This window comes from Natator depressus, chromosome 24 (genome assembly GCF_965152275.1).
Source record: "Natator depressus isolate rNatDep1 chromosome 24, rNatDep2.hap1, whole genome shotgun sequence".
NCBI classification, from domain to species: Eukaryota; Metazoa; Chordata; order Testudines; family Cheloniidae; genus Natator; species Natator depressus.
This window is the reverse complement of record NC_134257.1, coordinates 9,128,036-9,145,473: the sequence shown is the minus strand read 5'-3', so window position 1 is coordinate 9,145,473 and position 17,438 is coordinate 9,128,036. Positions and strand designations below refer to the sequence as shown.

The following is a 17,438-nucleotide window of genomic DNA, read 5'->3' as shown; positions in this document are numbered from 1 at the left end:
CTCCTTCCCTATGGATCATGCCCTGCCAGCGTGTTAGTGGAAATGTTAGTACAGAGACTGTATCACAAAGAGCTGGATTCACTGAGAATGGATACCAAATGTGCTGGACTGGACCATTCTGTTGTGTAGTTTCCTGCATGATGACTTTCTGTAACATGAAGCAGCATTGGCTACAGAAGATCTTGGCAAATGCTTAGTTATTGCTGCTGATGCCAGGGGATGCTATTCGTTATGTTGCTATCTGCTCTGCTCTTCCCACAGGTTCCCATCTTGGTCGCCCTGATCTCCTTCCCAGAACTCCTCCAGTAGACGAAGCTAACAGTGATTCCATAGCAACAACCTTGTCCACTTCTTCATTGGGCAGCGGAGGCCTTAACTCTCCAGCCAACAGGTACCTCTCCGTTAATCACAACTGTGCGTGGGAGGGCACTGCTGTCTGCAGGCTGGGATACTCTGCTTTCAATCACATCAGTCACAGGGCTTGCTGCTTTCATGGAGTGTTCGTTTTTTGGTATGCTTGTCAAACTACATGTCTTTTGAGCAGTCGACACATGCCAGACCGGTTCAGTACCAGATGCAAAGGGTCATTGTAACACCATTAACATGCAGTGTTGTGTTTTGAAGACCAAGGCAGTGTTGCATCCTCTGCTTTGTAAGGTGGTGAGTCCTGTTGGCCTTCTAGCTCCTTGCTTGAACTGTGTAGCAGCTTTGGTTTTTTACTTGATCGTTTGAAATCTTTTACAGTAGGTGATCTGGTGAATTGTCACTTAAAAAAAAAAAAAAAAGACATGCAGGAGAACATGAGCAAGTAGCAAGCAGGATCGACAGAATTTGCTTGATTTTTTTTTTTTTCCAGAGGTGTTGAGCTCTTGCAGCTCTCATGGATTCCAGTAGAATTATAGGTGCTTAACACCTCTGAAAATGAGGCCAAAAGAAAATGCATTTTAAAAGTGCATCTGCTAGGAGATGAATGTGCATAGACAGCTGTAAGGAAGCAACGAAAGGACCCCCTTGAATCTTTTGTTTGTTGCAAAAGGGGTAAGAATGGTAGAGAATAGGAGGGGCTGTAAGAGGGGGGCAGTCTGGATCATGGAAGCACACAGCTGCTCTGATGCTCATTTCTCATATCACAAATGATCAGAAACATTCTGTCCTCATTAATCATAGTCCGTTGACTGCAGAATGTCAGAAACCCAGCCCAAACCAGTGGGCCAGAACTGGAATATAAATTTATAATTTGCCCATCTCCGACACACTTCTTTATAGGGATCCTAAACCAGATCTTCTCCTTTTCAATAAAGTCAGCATGTCTGAGGCTTTTTCTTGACTCACCGCTGAGGGTCTCTCTCCTTTAATTTCTGCTTAGGTCAGTGGGAGTGCAAGTTCACAAATCTGAAACCTCACCAAAGGATTTGGCTAGAACAGCTCCTGTCATCTGCTCAAATAGGTGAGGGCGAGGATCATGCTTTGCCTGAAACCTCTTCAGTTCTAAACAGAATTTTGACTTCATCCGTCTGTAGATGAAGTACTTAGTAGCCTGTTTTTAGTAGGACCACTTGACCAACTTGCCATGTGCCCCTTTACTGTTCAGAGGCTATAAGTGCTCTGCATATTGGGAATTCGTCATATGTAATGTAATACCATGTAATACAGTGGGTGCTTGCACCAAGTTACATATGCACCACGGCTGCTGTAAGCCAGAAGGCGGAACGATAAGTGCCTTCAAGGTATGGTGTTGTCCTTGCATGACATAATATTCCCAGCATCTGTAGGATTTGCCCTGCTGGGTTAATCCCGCTGGTCCATCAAATCTGGAATCCTGTGAACATTTGATTTTTAAGGGAAGGAAACATCTTCCCTCCCGCACCCATCCATTAATACACTTGGCCAATGGGGCAACACTACACATGGAGAAAGCAATTCCTTCCTGACCCCTGCAAGCAATCATGAGATGCAATTACTTTTCTCTAACCTCCCATAGATACAAGTGAGGACAGATTGCTAGAGCAAGGATCTTGGTCTTGTGTTCAAATTCCAGGGCACTGTATTAATAGACTAGCACTGAGGTAGTTTCATAACTATAGTAATTGTTTACATGGAATTAAACCAGAGTTTCTCCTTCTCTATAGAGTCAGCAAGCCTGTGGTTTTGTATTTACCACTCAGTGTGGAGTTTCACCTTTGTAATCTCTGTGTAGGTCAGTGGGAGTTCAAGTTCACGTGTCTGAAAACTCTACAATTAGAACAATTCTCAGCTTCCGCTCCAATAGGTGAGGGTGAAGACCTAGTCAGGAAAGGCACTAATTTGCTCGGTACTTAAGTTCTAAACACAAGGGGATGGGCCCCCTATTTTGCAATACCAGGTTGAAAGAACTACTCCCATCTCTGGTTTGCAGCACAGCCACTTCCCCTGCTGTGGAGTGCTGCTATATGCCTCTGTGAACGGTGCCCAGTCTGCACTGAAGACGATGCGCCCCTCAGAGCTCTGTAAGCAATACCACGCTGTTAGCATGTGCTTGCAGCAAATCCTGCCTGCCTTTGTGAGGGATAAAGCCAACCCCCTGGTGCCTGCCACTGATATGTGGCTGCCCCTGCACAGCTTTATGTACGGAGTGCCCCGGGCCAGCACTGACGGCAGAGTAGGCTTGCCATGCTGGATCGAGCCATTGAGCCATTCAGTCTGGTGTCCTGCCTTTTGCTGTAACCAATACCTGGTGCTTCAAAGAAAGCTGTAGTGTTGTGCAGGTAGGAAGGAGAATGTCTCCCTGAGAGACGTGGGGGTCAGCTTATATGCTGTATAACCTCAAATGAAGAGAGGGGTCAGTCCAGAAAAGCATGGGGCTGGGAGTTAGGACTCCCCTGTGTGTCTAGACCCAGCTCTGCCATTGACTCTCATATTGTTTGTGAAGTACTTTGAGATCCCTGAACTGTGCAGCTAAATAAAGTATAAATTATTCAGCCATAGTGTTTCATTGGCATCCTGTGGCAGTGAGTTCCATAGGTTGACCTTCCTCATGGCTTTAGGTGGGGGATTTCTCTTCATCCCTTTGCTGGATTCTGTGGTACTAAATAAATTACCTTAAAATTAGGATATCATTTCTTAATTTTAAAACACAAGCTTTATGTGGGTTATCGCCAGACTTTCCCCTCTTTGTAAAATCAGTGTCTGGAGTGTTGTATTCACCAGCTGAGGGTCTCTCCTTTTAATCTCTGTGTAGGTCAGTGGGACTGGAAGTTCACAGCTCAGAAAGCTCAGCAGAGGATGTAGCTAGTTCAGCCCTGAGTAACCACTCAAATAGGTGAGGCTTAATCTAGGCAGGAAAGATATGTGGTACCCTCTGTGTCCAAACACAAGGACTCCAGTGTCTCCAGTCTGCTAAATGTGAACAGAAGATTATTGAGCAGAGGTCCTAGCTTTGCAGGGTGACCACTTTTCATGTGCCGAATATTATCAAACTGCGAGGTGGAGGACTGCTCTATACATTTCATACCCTGCCAATGATGCACGCAGCACCAGATGACAAGGTGTAGCCTGCTGGAAGCAAACAACAAGCCCTGGGTGCATTAGCAGCATAAACCAAAGTGCCTTCAACTTCAGAAGCATGTGGCTTTCCTTATCCCGTCACAACTTTCTTTAAGACAGTGACTGTAACGTGACTAGCATCTCCTGACCTGTGTAATGCACGGTACGGTGTGACATCCATGCTCACCAGGTTGAACTTTCCCTTTATCTACTTCATGGATTCTCAACCTTTGGGTTGTGAAGTGGAGTCAGGAGATCATGACCACACTGCCCATCCTGTGTTGCTAAGTGGGAGGGGTGGGGAGGCCCGATTTGGAAACCAGTGCATCGCCAGCCCCAGAAGGCAATCGTTGGGGTCGCAATGCATGAAAAAATTACAATCTAAAACAAAGAAACTCTCTCTCCCCGACTCCCCATGCACCCTGGCCCTTTTCAAGGTCAGGTCTTGTCAGCCTCTTGAAACACACATGCAAATTAGAGACTTACCATTGGTGCAACTGCTTATTTTATTGTAAATGTTAGGGGACAATGAAAATTTTTGACTTTGAATAAGGGATTGCCATTTTGAAAAGGTTGAGAAACACTTTTCTAGCCCATTATGTCACTTTATCGACTCTTTGAAATGGCTTCCAGCTAGGAGTATTTATTTACATTCCAACTGTGTGCTAGGGCAGGGGTTTTCAAGCTGTGGTCCGCAGACCCCTAGGGATCCGCAGACTAAGATTTCCAAAGGGGTCTGTGCCTCCATTTGAAATTTTTTAGGGGTCCACAAATGAAAGAAGGTTGAAAACCACTGTGCTTGTAAAGAGGAGCCATTGGTTTATCTGAACCATAAGCGTTCTCATCTAGTGTTTAAGATCCACGTTTACACAATAAACAGAGCAATTAAAACCAGGGGAGGGAAGGTGACTGTTCCAACTGTGTAAACACTAGGGATGGAATGTTTGTGGAATGGAAACATGATGTAAATTGGCCTTTCTTTGCATTTCCCTAAATGAGTCACCACCCACTGGTGGGCCCCACCTGCTTGCCTGAAACTCCCCTTAGTTTGAGTCTGTGATGAGTGCAGTTCTTGTTTTGAATAAAAATCTCTGCAGTACCCATGTAAAATGTGGGAAAGGAGCAGTCTTCCCCGGAGAGACAGTAACGCATCACAGCCCTCTTGTGAGGCAGGGAGGGGAAACCTGGATTCCAGACTGGCAGAGTCACTTTGGGGTGGAGTCTCTCTTTTTTCCTGGTGCAATCTTTTCAAGTACACATGCCAAGGTGGCCAATGAGTCAGGAACATCTCACGTGTGGCTAAGAGATGCTTTATACATCACTTGGATATTACTGTGGGCGTATTAGGAAACCCAAAGGAACACGAAGAATTTTGAAGGCTTATTTAGAAGAAACAGCTTTATAGGTGCCCTTTTTCTGTTTCCCCCAGTGGTTCCGCAGGGCCTTTGGTAACAGAACGCTCCTCAGAACTGACAGAACATTTTGAAGACGTACCAGAGACGGAGATAAGCTTTGTAAGTGCCTGCATTTCCATAAGTGCAAGAAGGGCTCTGTCGGGCAGTTTTAGTCGCAGCTTTAAAAAAAAGGTTTCGTTTGGCGTTCAATTGAAATATTCCCCTGTGGTGGTGGAAATGCAGGTGTTTTGTGCTTGGGGTGTGAGCCTCCCGAAATGCAACAGACTAACTCAATTAATTACTTCGTTTCTTTGATACCAATGGCCCCAACTGAGATTGGACCCTAATTGTGCTGCATGCTACGCAGACATCTAGTGAGACTCTGCACCAGAGAGCACGAGGAGTGGGAGGGGAAACTGAGGTGCAGAGCTGACATGCCCAAAGCAGGTCTATGGAAAAGCGGAGAATAGAACCAGGGCTCCTGGGTCCCAGTCGCTTGTCCAAGCTGAAAGTGAACCACCAGCATGATTTGGGACATATAAAACCACAGTCAAGTGTAGGCCAAACCTATGACCTATCTAGACAGCATCCTTTAATACAGTGTCTGCCTCGGAGAGGCCAAGAATTGCTAGGCCCTAGATCAGTGGTTCTCAACTTGCAGCCCAGTCAGCACAGAGCTGCGGCCCATGTGACATCCTCAGGGCCATAGAGGTAGTATTGCATGTGGCCCACAATGGTAAATAGGTTGAGAACCACTGCCCTAACTGCTCAAGGACAGGAAGGAAGCGCTTTAAGACACTCACGTTAGCACAGAGTGGTTGTGCCTGTTCAGAGACTAGCTTTTGAAATGTCAGTGAGGCTTTGCATTGCTACTGGACTTGTCTCTTATTCACCACAACCACTTCGCAATCCAGCACCTTTCACCAAGGAAGAAACTGACTCAAACTGTTTAGAAAACCTTCCTGAATATTCTACCTATTGATTTTTCTCTTTACAGTGAAATAACAGAGGGACAGTTATGATGTGAGCAGAAGATTTCTCTGTACTCTGCGTGGGCCGTAGAGTCTGACAAACATTCAGCCCCTGCGGCTGATCCTAGAAATCTTATCCGGACAGAATCCATAGAAGGTGGAAGGCTTGGGACATACTTAGTGTCATAGTATTAACAATGACTGAGCCCAGAGCAACCTCCTCTTCTGAAAAAGAGCCCTCAACCTGTGGCTGGTTGCATCTGGTTTTTCTGCTGCTGTCCTCTCTTCGAATAGTGGCAGGAGCAAGGCTTCTCATCTCCAAGGAGGAGCAGGAGCTGCTTCATGCAGGCCAGAGTCCTCTGGAGAAAAGGAACTGGCTTTGGGGGAGTTGGTTACCTAGGACTGAGGACATCACAAACCTTGCAAGAACAAAGGTCAACTCTGAAGAGCACCAGGGGAAATGGACATTGGAGCCTTGTTGGAACAGTTTTTGCAACAGATCAACATGGTGTTTGGTTTTTATATTAATTTAAGTTTCTTGAATTCAGTCATATCGTTTCTTTTAGGCTGCGACAATTATCTATTCTTTTTAAAAATAGTTTTATCAGTGTTCCACCAAAAATGTCCCGCATCAGAGGGAAGCAGAAAGGGGAGCGACATTTTTTTGGTCACACATGAAAGGTATTGATCATGGATGTCTTTTCTATAAACTAATTTTGAGAGCAGTAGTCTCTAATGCATTTATGACGTTGCATCATCATCATCATCCTGAGAAGGTGACATGGAACAGACCTGCCCACAAGACTTGGTGCTTTATCACGGCTTGGTGCTTGAAGGATTTGGAATGTGCGACACTTTTAAGATGTCAGAGAGGTTTTTGCTTTGCTTTGTCCTGTTTTAAACGACCCCTTTATTCTCTCATCCTCCCACAGAATGAGAAGCAACAGAGATTTGGGGAGATCTTGGTGCCTGGCACATTTTTAAGCCTTCAGTGTTTCTTAAGCAAATGGACCAAACCAATCCTGCTTGGTTTTTTCCCAGTATTATGTGTCCTCCTTGGGACACAACTTGTAAAATCTGCATTTTTTTTTAATAGCTAAATTCCCTTTTGATAGCTATGCTTGTGTCTTACCCCTTGGCATCAGGGTTACCTTTTGCGCACAGTGCTCTGACTGCTTCCAAATAGAGATTCCCATAATGCCACTCCATATAAATGGCTGCCGGGTCTCTGTGCAGAGCAACAGATTTTGCGGGTTTTTTTGCCTCAACAAAAGTGTGTGTTGCGCTCTGATTCCAAGGCTGCGGCTTATTAGAGTCAGCTGAAAAGACGCATTGCTGTATTACCTTAGCCATTTGCTGTACATAAGACTGTGGCAGTCCTTACCAAGTTACCAGCTGCAGACACATGGTTAGAAACCTGAGCATATGTTGTACTGATTTTTATTTTCACTAAAGTTTTTTTTTTAAATTAAATGAATCTTAGTCTTTTTTCCCTAAAAACAGTGACCCTCCCCCACCTCCTTTTCACAGATTAAAAAATAGAGAAATTCAAATTGTTGCTCTTGCAGATGCAAGAGTTTTGTATGCCGATTAGCAGTCGTTGCTAATAAAGCCGAAGAATGTAGCGGCTTAGAAGGGGTTTTTTAGTTGATGTATCAGGGCTGAGTGTTTGGGGTTTTTTTTTTCCAACCACATTTAACGTGGATAGAGTTCAAGCTGTTAGTTTAAAAAACAAACAAACAAACAGAGCTTTGAAAGGCAGAACAGCCTTTCTCACAGAGAGCCAGCCAGGTGTCCAAACGCAAAGGCGTTTAGTCAAGCAGGAAAGCGGTGGTCTCTGAGTAACGTCTGGAACCTCTTTATCTAGATTTAAACGTCAAGCAATGTCCTGATGAGACCTGTACCTTGAAGATCAGTGTAGTGACAATGGGAAACCGCTCTAGTGCAATTTCCCTCTTTCTCCCCTCTACTCGGCAGGTTATTCTTCATATCCTGATGAATCGTCTATATTAGACACACGCTTTCTGATCTTCCCTCCGCACTCAAATCCTTTTTTTACCAGGAGGAAAGAAACCAATTCAGTTTTGTTTTTTTTTGTTCATGATTTAATATTTATGAAGTTGTATTTAAATGTTTTATTCCGGGAATAGTTATTCAGAGGGTGGGGGAGGGAGGGCGTTGACATTTATATATCATAATTATCAACCTCTGCTTTGCAATGGTTTAACAGCAAAGGCTTCTTGCATTCTAAAAGTGGCAGGATAACTGGTGTAAGGTATTAAAACTTGATCGGTTATTTCCATCACGAGGGGTTCGCTGTCTGGCTAATGGCTCAGAGAGTTGGGTCTGCGAAGGGAGGGGTCAACACCCTTGATCCTGGCTCCCTGTTTAAGCCTCTCACCCTACCCTTACCCCTCCATTGTTGGACTGAAATGCGGGGCGAAGGAATCGAGAGCTGCTGATGGCTGGACCTCTTTCCTGCTCAGTCTACGCTGACAGCTTTGATTCCACACGGCAGGGTCCATTGCTGCTTCGTCAGTCCACCAGGGAGGATCTGACCTGTCAAGCATACATCCTTATGAAACAACTTGTGCCGTGTTGTGAATATTGTCATTTTAACCTTGTAACACTTTTGCCATCGTTGGCTGTTAAATTGAATATTAAAAACAAAAGCTGTCTCTTAGGAGCCTGTCCTACACAGGGGATAATATCGCTGTGATGGGATATTACAATACACAGTGTGCTACCAGACCCAGAAAGGTGTGTATTTTTATTTTATTTATTCCTCTTGGTGGTGAGGGGTGGCTTGGGGGGACTTGAAACTATACTTCATCCATTTCATAACATTCATACAGCCGTCTCCCAGCATGCAGCAATGGAGATGGTAGATGTGCGAGACAAGGAGAGCTGGGAAGGGTCTGCACTGGTAAGGACTAAGTTCAGGGAACTGCTGTTGAAGTGTTGAGTTCTGAGCTGTGCTTGTTAAAAGGAGAATTATTGAGACCTGTTGGCTTGGAGCGAGCTGTCTGCAGCGGCTCTAGCTAACACTCTGTTCACTGCTTCGATTTAGGCCTGGTCTACAGTTGAAAAGTTAAATAAACCTAACAGTTGCTCTGGGCTGTGAAGAATTTTGCACCCCGAGTGCCACGGTTAAGTTGACCTAACCCCAGTGTAGATGCAGCTAGGTCAACAATAATTCTTCCGCTGACCTAGCTAACCGCATCTCAGCGAGATGGGTTAACTCCAGAGAAACTCCTTCCATCAGTGGAGGAAGTGTCTACACTACAGCGACAGTGCTGCAGTTGTGCTGCTGTGGTGCTTGTAGCCTAGACTTGGCCTGAGAGGTGTCCCACTGAACGCTTAATTTTGTCCTTGTGATGGGATTCACTCACCAGTGCGGCGGCTCCTTGCATCTAGGTCTGGGGATCAGCTCTCTACCAGTCTGGTGCCTCCTCATTTGGTTATTCGCCCTGTAGAGACACTGGACTTGGAGTGCTCCATTTTTGTGACAGCCCTCTGGCCAGGTCACTGTAGCCGTGCCCTGCCAGAGTATCAAACTCTCCCTGGACAAACTATCTGCAGTCTCAGACGGTCTTCTGCTTCACCTCCAAGACTATGCCACTTTCCTTGTGGCCCCCTAGGGGAACCTGTCCCTGGAGTAGTGGATGGAGCCCATATGCCCATCAACCAGTCTGCTTCAGTTCCGACCCTGTTTGTTTCCCTGCGTTCTTTCCTACCTCTCTTCTCTATCTTCTCCTCCTCCTCAGGGTCACTACTGGACCTCAAGAAGTCAAGTCTAGTCCCCTGCCCTGCATCAGGACCAATAAACCTAGACCATCCCTGACAGGGGTTTGTCCAACCTGTTCTTAAAAACCTCCAATGACAAAGATCCCATAACCTCCCTTGAAAGCCTAGTTTAGAGCATAACTACCCCTACAGTTAAAAAAGTTTTTCCTACTCTCTAACCTAAATCTCCCTTGCTGCAGATTAAGCCTATTACTATTTGTCCTACCTTCAGTGGATGTGTTGTGATGATTAGGCCTACAAATTTATCTTAATTGTCAGCTCAACTGTGAAGAGCAAGTGAAGGTTCATAAAAGTGTCACGATAACCTATTACAAGTGTTGATGGGAGAAGATAAAAATGGAGATGGACTGAATTAGTCCAAACCCCAAGTCCTCCTGATCCAATTCAAGGACTGTGTTAAGATCATGCCTAGTAAATGAGAGAAGTGTGGGACTGAAAATCAGTTAACTCAAATTGGTGTCAAATTAAGCATAATTGGTGCACAAAATGAGGGGGAGGAGCCATTCCACCCATCATTCCTCCCTGGGGGTCCTCAAAAGACAAGAGGGGGGGAAGCTGGCTACTGAAAGGAGGGGATGCAAACACGGTCTAAAAGATAAGAGAAGGGAAAGGAATGGGTTTCACCATTGCAGCTGCCACCCCATTATTTCCCGGGACCTTGAACCTTCTTCGTCTTAATCCTGAGAGACGTCTTGACTGGGCAAATGTTATACCAATAAAATAAAAACCAGCAGGATCTTATTAAAGGGGAAAAGGCAAAATACCACATTTATTGTGAATACAGAAAGAATCATAGTAAGCAGTTAGTTATAGCTATAACATTCCATTCAATCTCAATTTATTCACACATTCATTCATTCGTTCACACACACACACAGGTTCTGCATGGCTGTTATCGTAGTTACCAGCCTTAGAGTTGCTCATGCCAAGCCACTGGCCAGGTGGCCTGGACACGAGGAGGGAGCAGGGCCTTGTCAGATGCACATCTGATGCTCCTGGAAGTTGGTTTGCAGAATCAGACCCCAAAGTTCTCACTTTCTAGAGTCCATTTTTATAGGAATTTCTTCCTATGCCAGTCGACGTTCCTGATGGCTCTGTGCTGCCAGATGTTATCTTGTTCTTTGGTTCTCCCATTCTTGAGGCTGTTTGGTGGATTCCAGTCTGCCCTCTGGGGGTCCTCTGGTTATTTCCACTTGATGCCTTCTTCAGCTGATGGACACTGGATTCTTAGGCTGGCACCTCCCTGATCATTCAGTTATTATCCACACCAAGCATCCATCCACATACATCCTCTAGCTCTATTTTAATCACAATTGTTAACAAAGCGAGATGAATACAACAAAAGGGCGGGGAGTCTCTGGGTGCTATTTCTGTTGTTACAGAGTATTGCTTTGAGTCTCTCTCTGTGAGAGGAGTAGTTGTTACAAAGAATTGCTTTGAGAACAGACTCTTGTCTTAGAATGTACTAACACAATTAGCAGCTTGCAAGTTTCACACATAGAGGGAGAGAAACAGTACCAAAAACCAAGAGACCTCTTAATTAGTAATACCCTGGAATTTAAACTATGGGGAAATCAAACTCATTTGTGATTTTAATACAGAACTTCTTTAATATGATCCAACACCAGACCAGAGAGAGGGGACCCAGATGACACTACCACCTCTGCCAGCTCCAACTAAATCCCAAACAGCACCTGAGTTGTGAGACTGTCTTTCTCCCAATATGTTTTTTCCCTTCCCTACCTTATTTCCTCTCTTTCCTGCCTCTGTCCCCTTTTTCCTTCTGTCTAAGAAGAGGCTGGCTTAAATGACCAAGACAGCCTGTGATTGCAAGGACAGCTTACACTACTGTTGCAAAATATGCAAAGTGCAATGCTCTAAAAGGCCTACTGCTGGCACAAGTTTGCCAGGTCTCAGAGTGACTGATAGGCACATTGTGTGGTCTTGTGTTTGTTCTGCAGCAAGGCTCCACCAAAGAGCCAGCTGCATTGTCTCTCTTTTGCTGTTCTTTCCTTTCACCTTGAGTGTGCTCGTCTTGTTTGGTTTTCTGGAAAGCAGGATTGGACTTGAATAACAACAATGCCAGCTCCAGTCCATTTCAATTAGTGTCTCTTTTCCCCAAAAGGACAGTTCTGGCCATCTTTAATGCCATCTAGAAGACGGTCAGCTGAGGTGGGGGGAGGGTCCTTTTAAAAACTCCAGCTCAAAGGAAAGAGGGAGGGGTGTTAAAATGAAAGCCTTATTTAAAGCTTTGCATTTTTCTTAAAGTTAGTGCAGTTAGTGATTTTTGAATGGTGTTTGCACCATAGTATAAACAGGCTGAGATCTGAGTACCAAACCCCGAACCTTGTTTTACGCTGTTGGAGAGTAACAGAATCATGTTAACACCTTGGACTCTTTGGGCCCCTGTATTCCATCTAAATGACTACAACAGACATGGAGAACAGTTGATCCTTATAACAGTCCTTAACATGTTTGAGGACTGTTACAGGTCCCCAGACTAAATGTGCCCAATCTTCATAGGTCAGGTTTGCTAAACTTTTGAGCATTTTTGTTGCTCTCCTCTGGACTCTCTCCATTTAGTCCACGTTTCTTAAAGCGAGGTGTCCCATACGGGATCTGTTACTCCAGCGTAAGCCACACCAGTGCTGAGTGGAGTGAGACAGTTTCTTCCTGTGTCTTTCATGTGACATGGAACTCATGCTCTAATCCATACAGTTGATAGTATTTGCACACAGTTGTCATTAGGTTTCAGAATCAACAATCCATTTACATGATTAAGTAGTTCGCACCTCTCAAAACTATTGTTTGTCTGCAGGCTCTGAAACAGAGCAATTGCATGGATTACGAGACCAAAAGAGACCATTGTGGTCATCTAGTCTGACCTTCTGTCTAACACAGGCCAGAGACGTGACCCAAGTAATTCCAAGAGCAGGTCTTTTAGAAAAACATCCGATCTTTATTTAAAAAGTCAGTGATGGAGAATCCATTATGACCATTGGTAAATTGTTCCAATGGTTGGTTAATTTGTTTTAAATTTACACCTTATTTCCAGTCTGAAATTGTCTAGCTTCTACTTCCAGCCATTAGATTGTGTTCGACCTTTCTCTGCTAGACTGAAGAGCCCATTATTAAATATTGTTCCCTATATAATTATAGGCTGTAATCAAGTCTTCCCTTCACCTTCTCTTTAAGCTTAAATAGAAAGTCTTTGAGTCTCTTACTATAACGTATGTTTTCTAATTCTTTATTCATGCTCCTGGCCCTCTCCAATTTTTCAACATCCTTGTGAATTGTGGGCACCAGAACTGGACACAAGATTCCAGCAGCAGTTGCACCAGTGCCAAATACAGGAGTAAAATAATCTCCCTGCTTCTACTCGAGATTTCCCTGTTTATACATCCCACCGAGACGTAGGTTGCTTAAGGCCCTTCACAGCCTATCCCCACTGTCCCTGTCATGTCTCATTCGGTATCGGAGGTGGGAGTCGACCTTTCAATCAGCCCATGATAGTCTCTGTCACCCACTTCTTACATTTTCAAACACCTTTGTGCTTTCTCCCCTTCGGCCCCTCATGCCTGGGACAAGCGCCCTGTAAACTGTTGCAAAGCTACAGTGTTCTCCTCTGGCACAAAGATTGATGTGAACTGGAAAAGGTGCAGAGAAGGCCAACAAAATGACTAGGGGGGTGGACAAGCTTCCATACGAGGAGAGATTAAGAAAGACAGGGACTGTTCAGCTTTGAAAAGAGACAACTGAGGGAGGAGAGGATAGAGGTCTATGCATTCACGACTGGTGTGGAGAACGGGAATAAGGATGTGTTAGTTACCCCTTCACAGAACACGCAAACCTGGGGTCACCCAATGAAATTAACAGGCAGCAGATTGAAAAGAAACAGAAGAACTTCTTCAACCAACACAGTGTCAACCTGGGGAACTTGTTGCCAGGGGATAGTGCGAAGGCCAAAATTATAACTGGGTTATAACACAAATTAGAGTAGTTCCTGGAGGGGAGGTCCATCAAGGGCTATTAGCCAAGAGGGTCAGGGATGCAACCCCACACTCTGGGTGTCCCTAAACCTCCAACTGCCAGAAGATGGGACTGGACCACGGGATGGATCACTCAAGAATTGCCCTGTTCTGTTCATTCTCACTGAAACATCTGGCACCAGCCGCTGTAAGAAGACACGATACTGGGGTAGATGGATCATTGGTCTGGCCCAGTATGGCCGTTCTTATATTTGTAATCCTCCTTAAAACTCTCCTTTGCTGTAAGGCCTACAAAAATATTGACAACAGTTAGGCTGTTGGTGTGCAAAGCCAGTTTTGCTGACCATACGGCCTCACTTTTTTCTTGCACTCCTCCAGCTGTCTGTATCCAGCTGTTGTCTCTTGTCTTATGCCTAGATTGGAAGCTTTTGGGGGTAGGGATTGTCTTTTTGTGACAAAATTCCTGCTCTACCTTGGTGGATCTTGCGCTTATTGGCGGATTTGCTCATCTTGGAGCTTCACGGCAGCCCTCAGCTTGGCCGTTTTTCTGAATTCACAGTCCCGGTCGATGACTCCTGTGTCTGACCAGGAGTTGGGAGGATTTGGGGGGAACCTGGGCCCGTCCTCTACTCCGGGTTCCAGCCCAGGGCCCGGTGGAATGCAGCTGTCTAGAGTGCCTCCTGGAACAGCTGTGCAACAGATACAACTCCCTGGGCTACTTCCCCATGGCCTCCTCCCAACACCTTCTTTATCCTCACCATAGGACCTTCGTCCTGGTGTCTGATAATGCTTGTACACCTCAGTCCTCCAACAGTCCGCATTCTCACTCCCAGCTCCTCACACACACACCACAAACTGAAGTGAGCTCCTTTTTAAAACCCAGGTGCCCTGATTAGCCTGCCTTAATTGATTCTAGCAGCTTCTTGATTGGCTGCGGTGTTCTAATCAGCCTGTCTTAATTGTCTCCAGAAGGTTCCTGATTGTTCTGAAACCTTCCCTGTTACCTTACCCAGGGAAAAGGGACCTACTTAGCCTGCTCTCCTGCTGCTGCCACCACCCTCTGGCCTGGGCTTTCCTTGCTTTTTGCCCCTGCTTTCGGCTTCCCCCCTCTCCCCCGACCAGACCAGATGCTCTCCCCCCTTTCTTTTCTTTTTGTTGTTTTTTTTTCTTTCTCTGCTGTTGCTAGAGTGCTGGCCGGCTGCCGGCCGGCTGTTAGCCCCCCCTGCACGCCCTCGGACGCTGCTGCTGCTCCAGCTGAAAACCCCCCGCCTGAGAGAGGGGGGCCTGCCAGCCCGCTTCCCCAGAGTGGGGGAGTGGAAGGACCCAGCCCCCGGACCCAGACCCCAGACCCAGCCGCTTGCTGTTTGTCTGCGGACCCGTCTCCGGTCGAGAGGACTCTTATCACTTGCTCCGGCATTTCTGGAATGCAAAAAAGAAAGCCCGGAACAGACAGAGAAAAAGCCGTCCACCGGAGGAACACCGCCCGGGGAATCTACAAATTGCCGTGGAGGGGGCCTAAGACTGAGTAACTTTCGAACTGTGCTCTCATGTGGGGGGAGGCCTTGACTGTGTCTTAACTGTGTTTGTAGGGACACAGGGGTGTGGCATGGAGCTGCCCCCCGATCCATCTGTGTCCTCCCAACCCCCACACTACGATCTTCACCCCCCCCCCCCCCCACTCCACCATCTTTGCTGGCTGTCTGACATCTGCCTCTGGACTCAGCTGCTCGCCCTGATTCCACCGCGTGGGCCAGAAGCACCAGCCAACCAAACAGGACTCTCTGGACAAGCGTACGGTGGTTCATGTGCCCCCCCCCCCCGAATTGTCCACCCCACAGCTTGTCCCTTTCTACCTGACTCCAACTCCTGTTAATCACCTGCCACTGCCCCCGCTGGGGCATCGGCAATGGAGGTCACCGGGGTGACCTCTGCCATGCTCATCACCTCCCCAGACTCTAGGGAAGCCCCCCCAGCCAGCGGGAAAGGCCAGGGCAAGAATAAGGGGAAGGGCCTCGCTAAAACCACTGGGCCCTCCATGGCAGGGGCAACCCCCACTGCTGCAGCCCCGCCACCGACCACAGCGTCCTCCCCCGCTGCCCCCTCCACCAGCTCTGCGGATGTCCCTCCCTCAGCCCCCAGGACGTATGCCTCCTGGTGCCCGCCTCGCCTCACGTGGAGACCTACGTGTGGGTGTTGGCGAGGGTGGTGGGGCCCTCAGCCATTGTGGTGGCCTCCAAAATGTATGGGAAGGTCGTTTTCTTCTTAGCATTGGAGGCTGCCAGCCAGGAAGCGGTGGAGAGGGGCCTGGCGGTGAGGGGGGTGTTTGTCCCCCTAGAGCCGCTAGAGGACCTGGGCGTCCGCCTGGTCCTGACCTCTGTCCCTCTTTTTCTCCCCAATGCTGCCCTGCTACCCGCCCTTTCCACCCTGGGGAAACCTGTTTCTGTCATCAGTCTTCTCCCGTTGGGCTGCAAGGACCCCACCCTCCGTCACATTTTTTCCTTCCGCGGGCATGTGCAACTTTTACTGCCGTCGGCGGCACGTGACGGAAGGCGCTCGAGGGGTCCTTCCTAGTCCCCCACCAGGGGGCTCGTTACCGGGTGTACTTTTCCATGGGGGAAGCCTGGTGCTACCTCTGCCGGATGTCGGGGCATGTCCAGAGGGACTGCCCCTTAGCCCGGCAAGGAGGGGCATCAGGGATCCCCGAGACCCGGCAGGACATCGGCCCCATCATTGCCAACGCCCCTGGCCGCCTGGTACCCGAACCCGCCCCCCCCCTTCGGACCACCACTTCTCCTGCTCAGGCCCAAGGGGCACCTCCCCTACAACACCCAGATGAGTGGGAGAGCCCCGCCCTCACTGCTGACAATCTGGCGGGGCCTATGGAGGAGGGTGTGGCAGAGATACCACCAGGCATGGGAGAGAGCCTGCCCCAGGGAGAATCCTCCCTCCCTTATGCCACCCCACCATCATCCCCCCCAAGTCCCTGAGCCATCGCCTTTGCCCCCTGACACGACCCCTGCTAACCAGCCCCCAGATGATGCCATGGAGGGCTGGGCCCTAGTCCAGGGGAAGCGAGGCAAGCAGAAGGCTCAAGCTCCGCCTCATCCACCCGAGGCAGAGGCCCCCCAGAAGACCAGGAAGGGGGGCACTGATGCCGAACCTTCCGCTTTGCCCACGAGTGCGTCCCATCCACCAGTGTCAGCCGGGAAAGACATGGCAGCACTGGAGGGTAGTGCCTCCCCTCCATGGGAGACCCTCCCCTCCGAGACCCTCGAGGAAGCCCCTTCTGTCCTGACGCTACCCGAAGCCCCCGTGAACCCCGAGGCAGCCATCGTGGCGGGTGCCGGTGGGGAGAACCCCGGGGCGGTGGAAAGTGTCCTCTCCTCCATGTTCGAGGAGATCGAGGCCCTAGATCTGACCCCGGTTGCCCAGGGGGAGGATGACCTTTTACCAGCAATTCTCGATCTGGGCAACCTCACTCCACCCCTCTTTTCCCCATGCTCCCTCCCCTTAACTGCTGCTTCCGCTCCCACCTCCGAGGAGCCCCTGGACTCCTCCACCGACCCGGCCGCTGATGGCACCCCGCTGACAACCACCGAGCCTGCTCAGGTGACAGCTGGTGCCACGCAGCCGGGACACAAGTCACCGGGGCACCCCCCGTTGGTGCGGAGCAATCGACTTCCTTCCCGGGCGGGGGACCTACAGAAGATAATCCACCTCCTGATGCTGTGGCCACTAAATCCACCACAGATCGC

At 48.0% G+C, this 17,438-nt stretch overlaps 1 protein-coding gene across 1 annotated transcript in view; it reads left to right on the top strand.

The window, feature by feature from the left end:
- LOC141977494 (putative PIP5K1A and PSMD4-like protein) overlaps window positions 1-17,438 on the top strand; it is a 72,780-nt gene that overhangs the window by 30,889 nt on the left and 24,453 nt on the right. Inside the window, exons 13-15 of the mRNA XM_074939014.1 lie at window positions 262-391; window positions 1,367-1,447; window positions 4,952-5,036. Of these exons, the coding sequence (XP_074795115.1) occupies window positions 262-391; window positions 1,367-1,447; window positions 4,952-5,036 (296 nt within the window). The remainder of the gene's footprint in view (window positions 1-261; window positions 392-1,366; window positions 1,448-4,951; window positions 5,037-17,438) is intronic.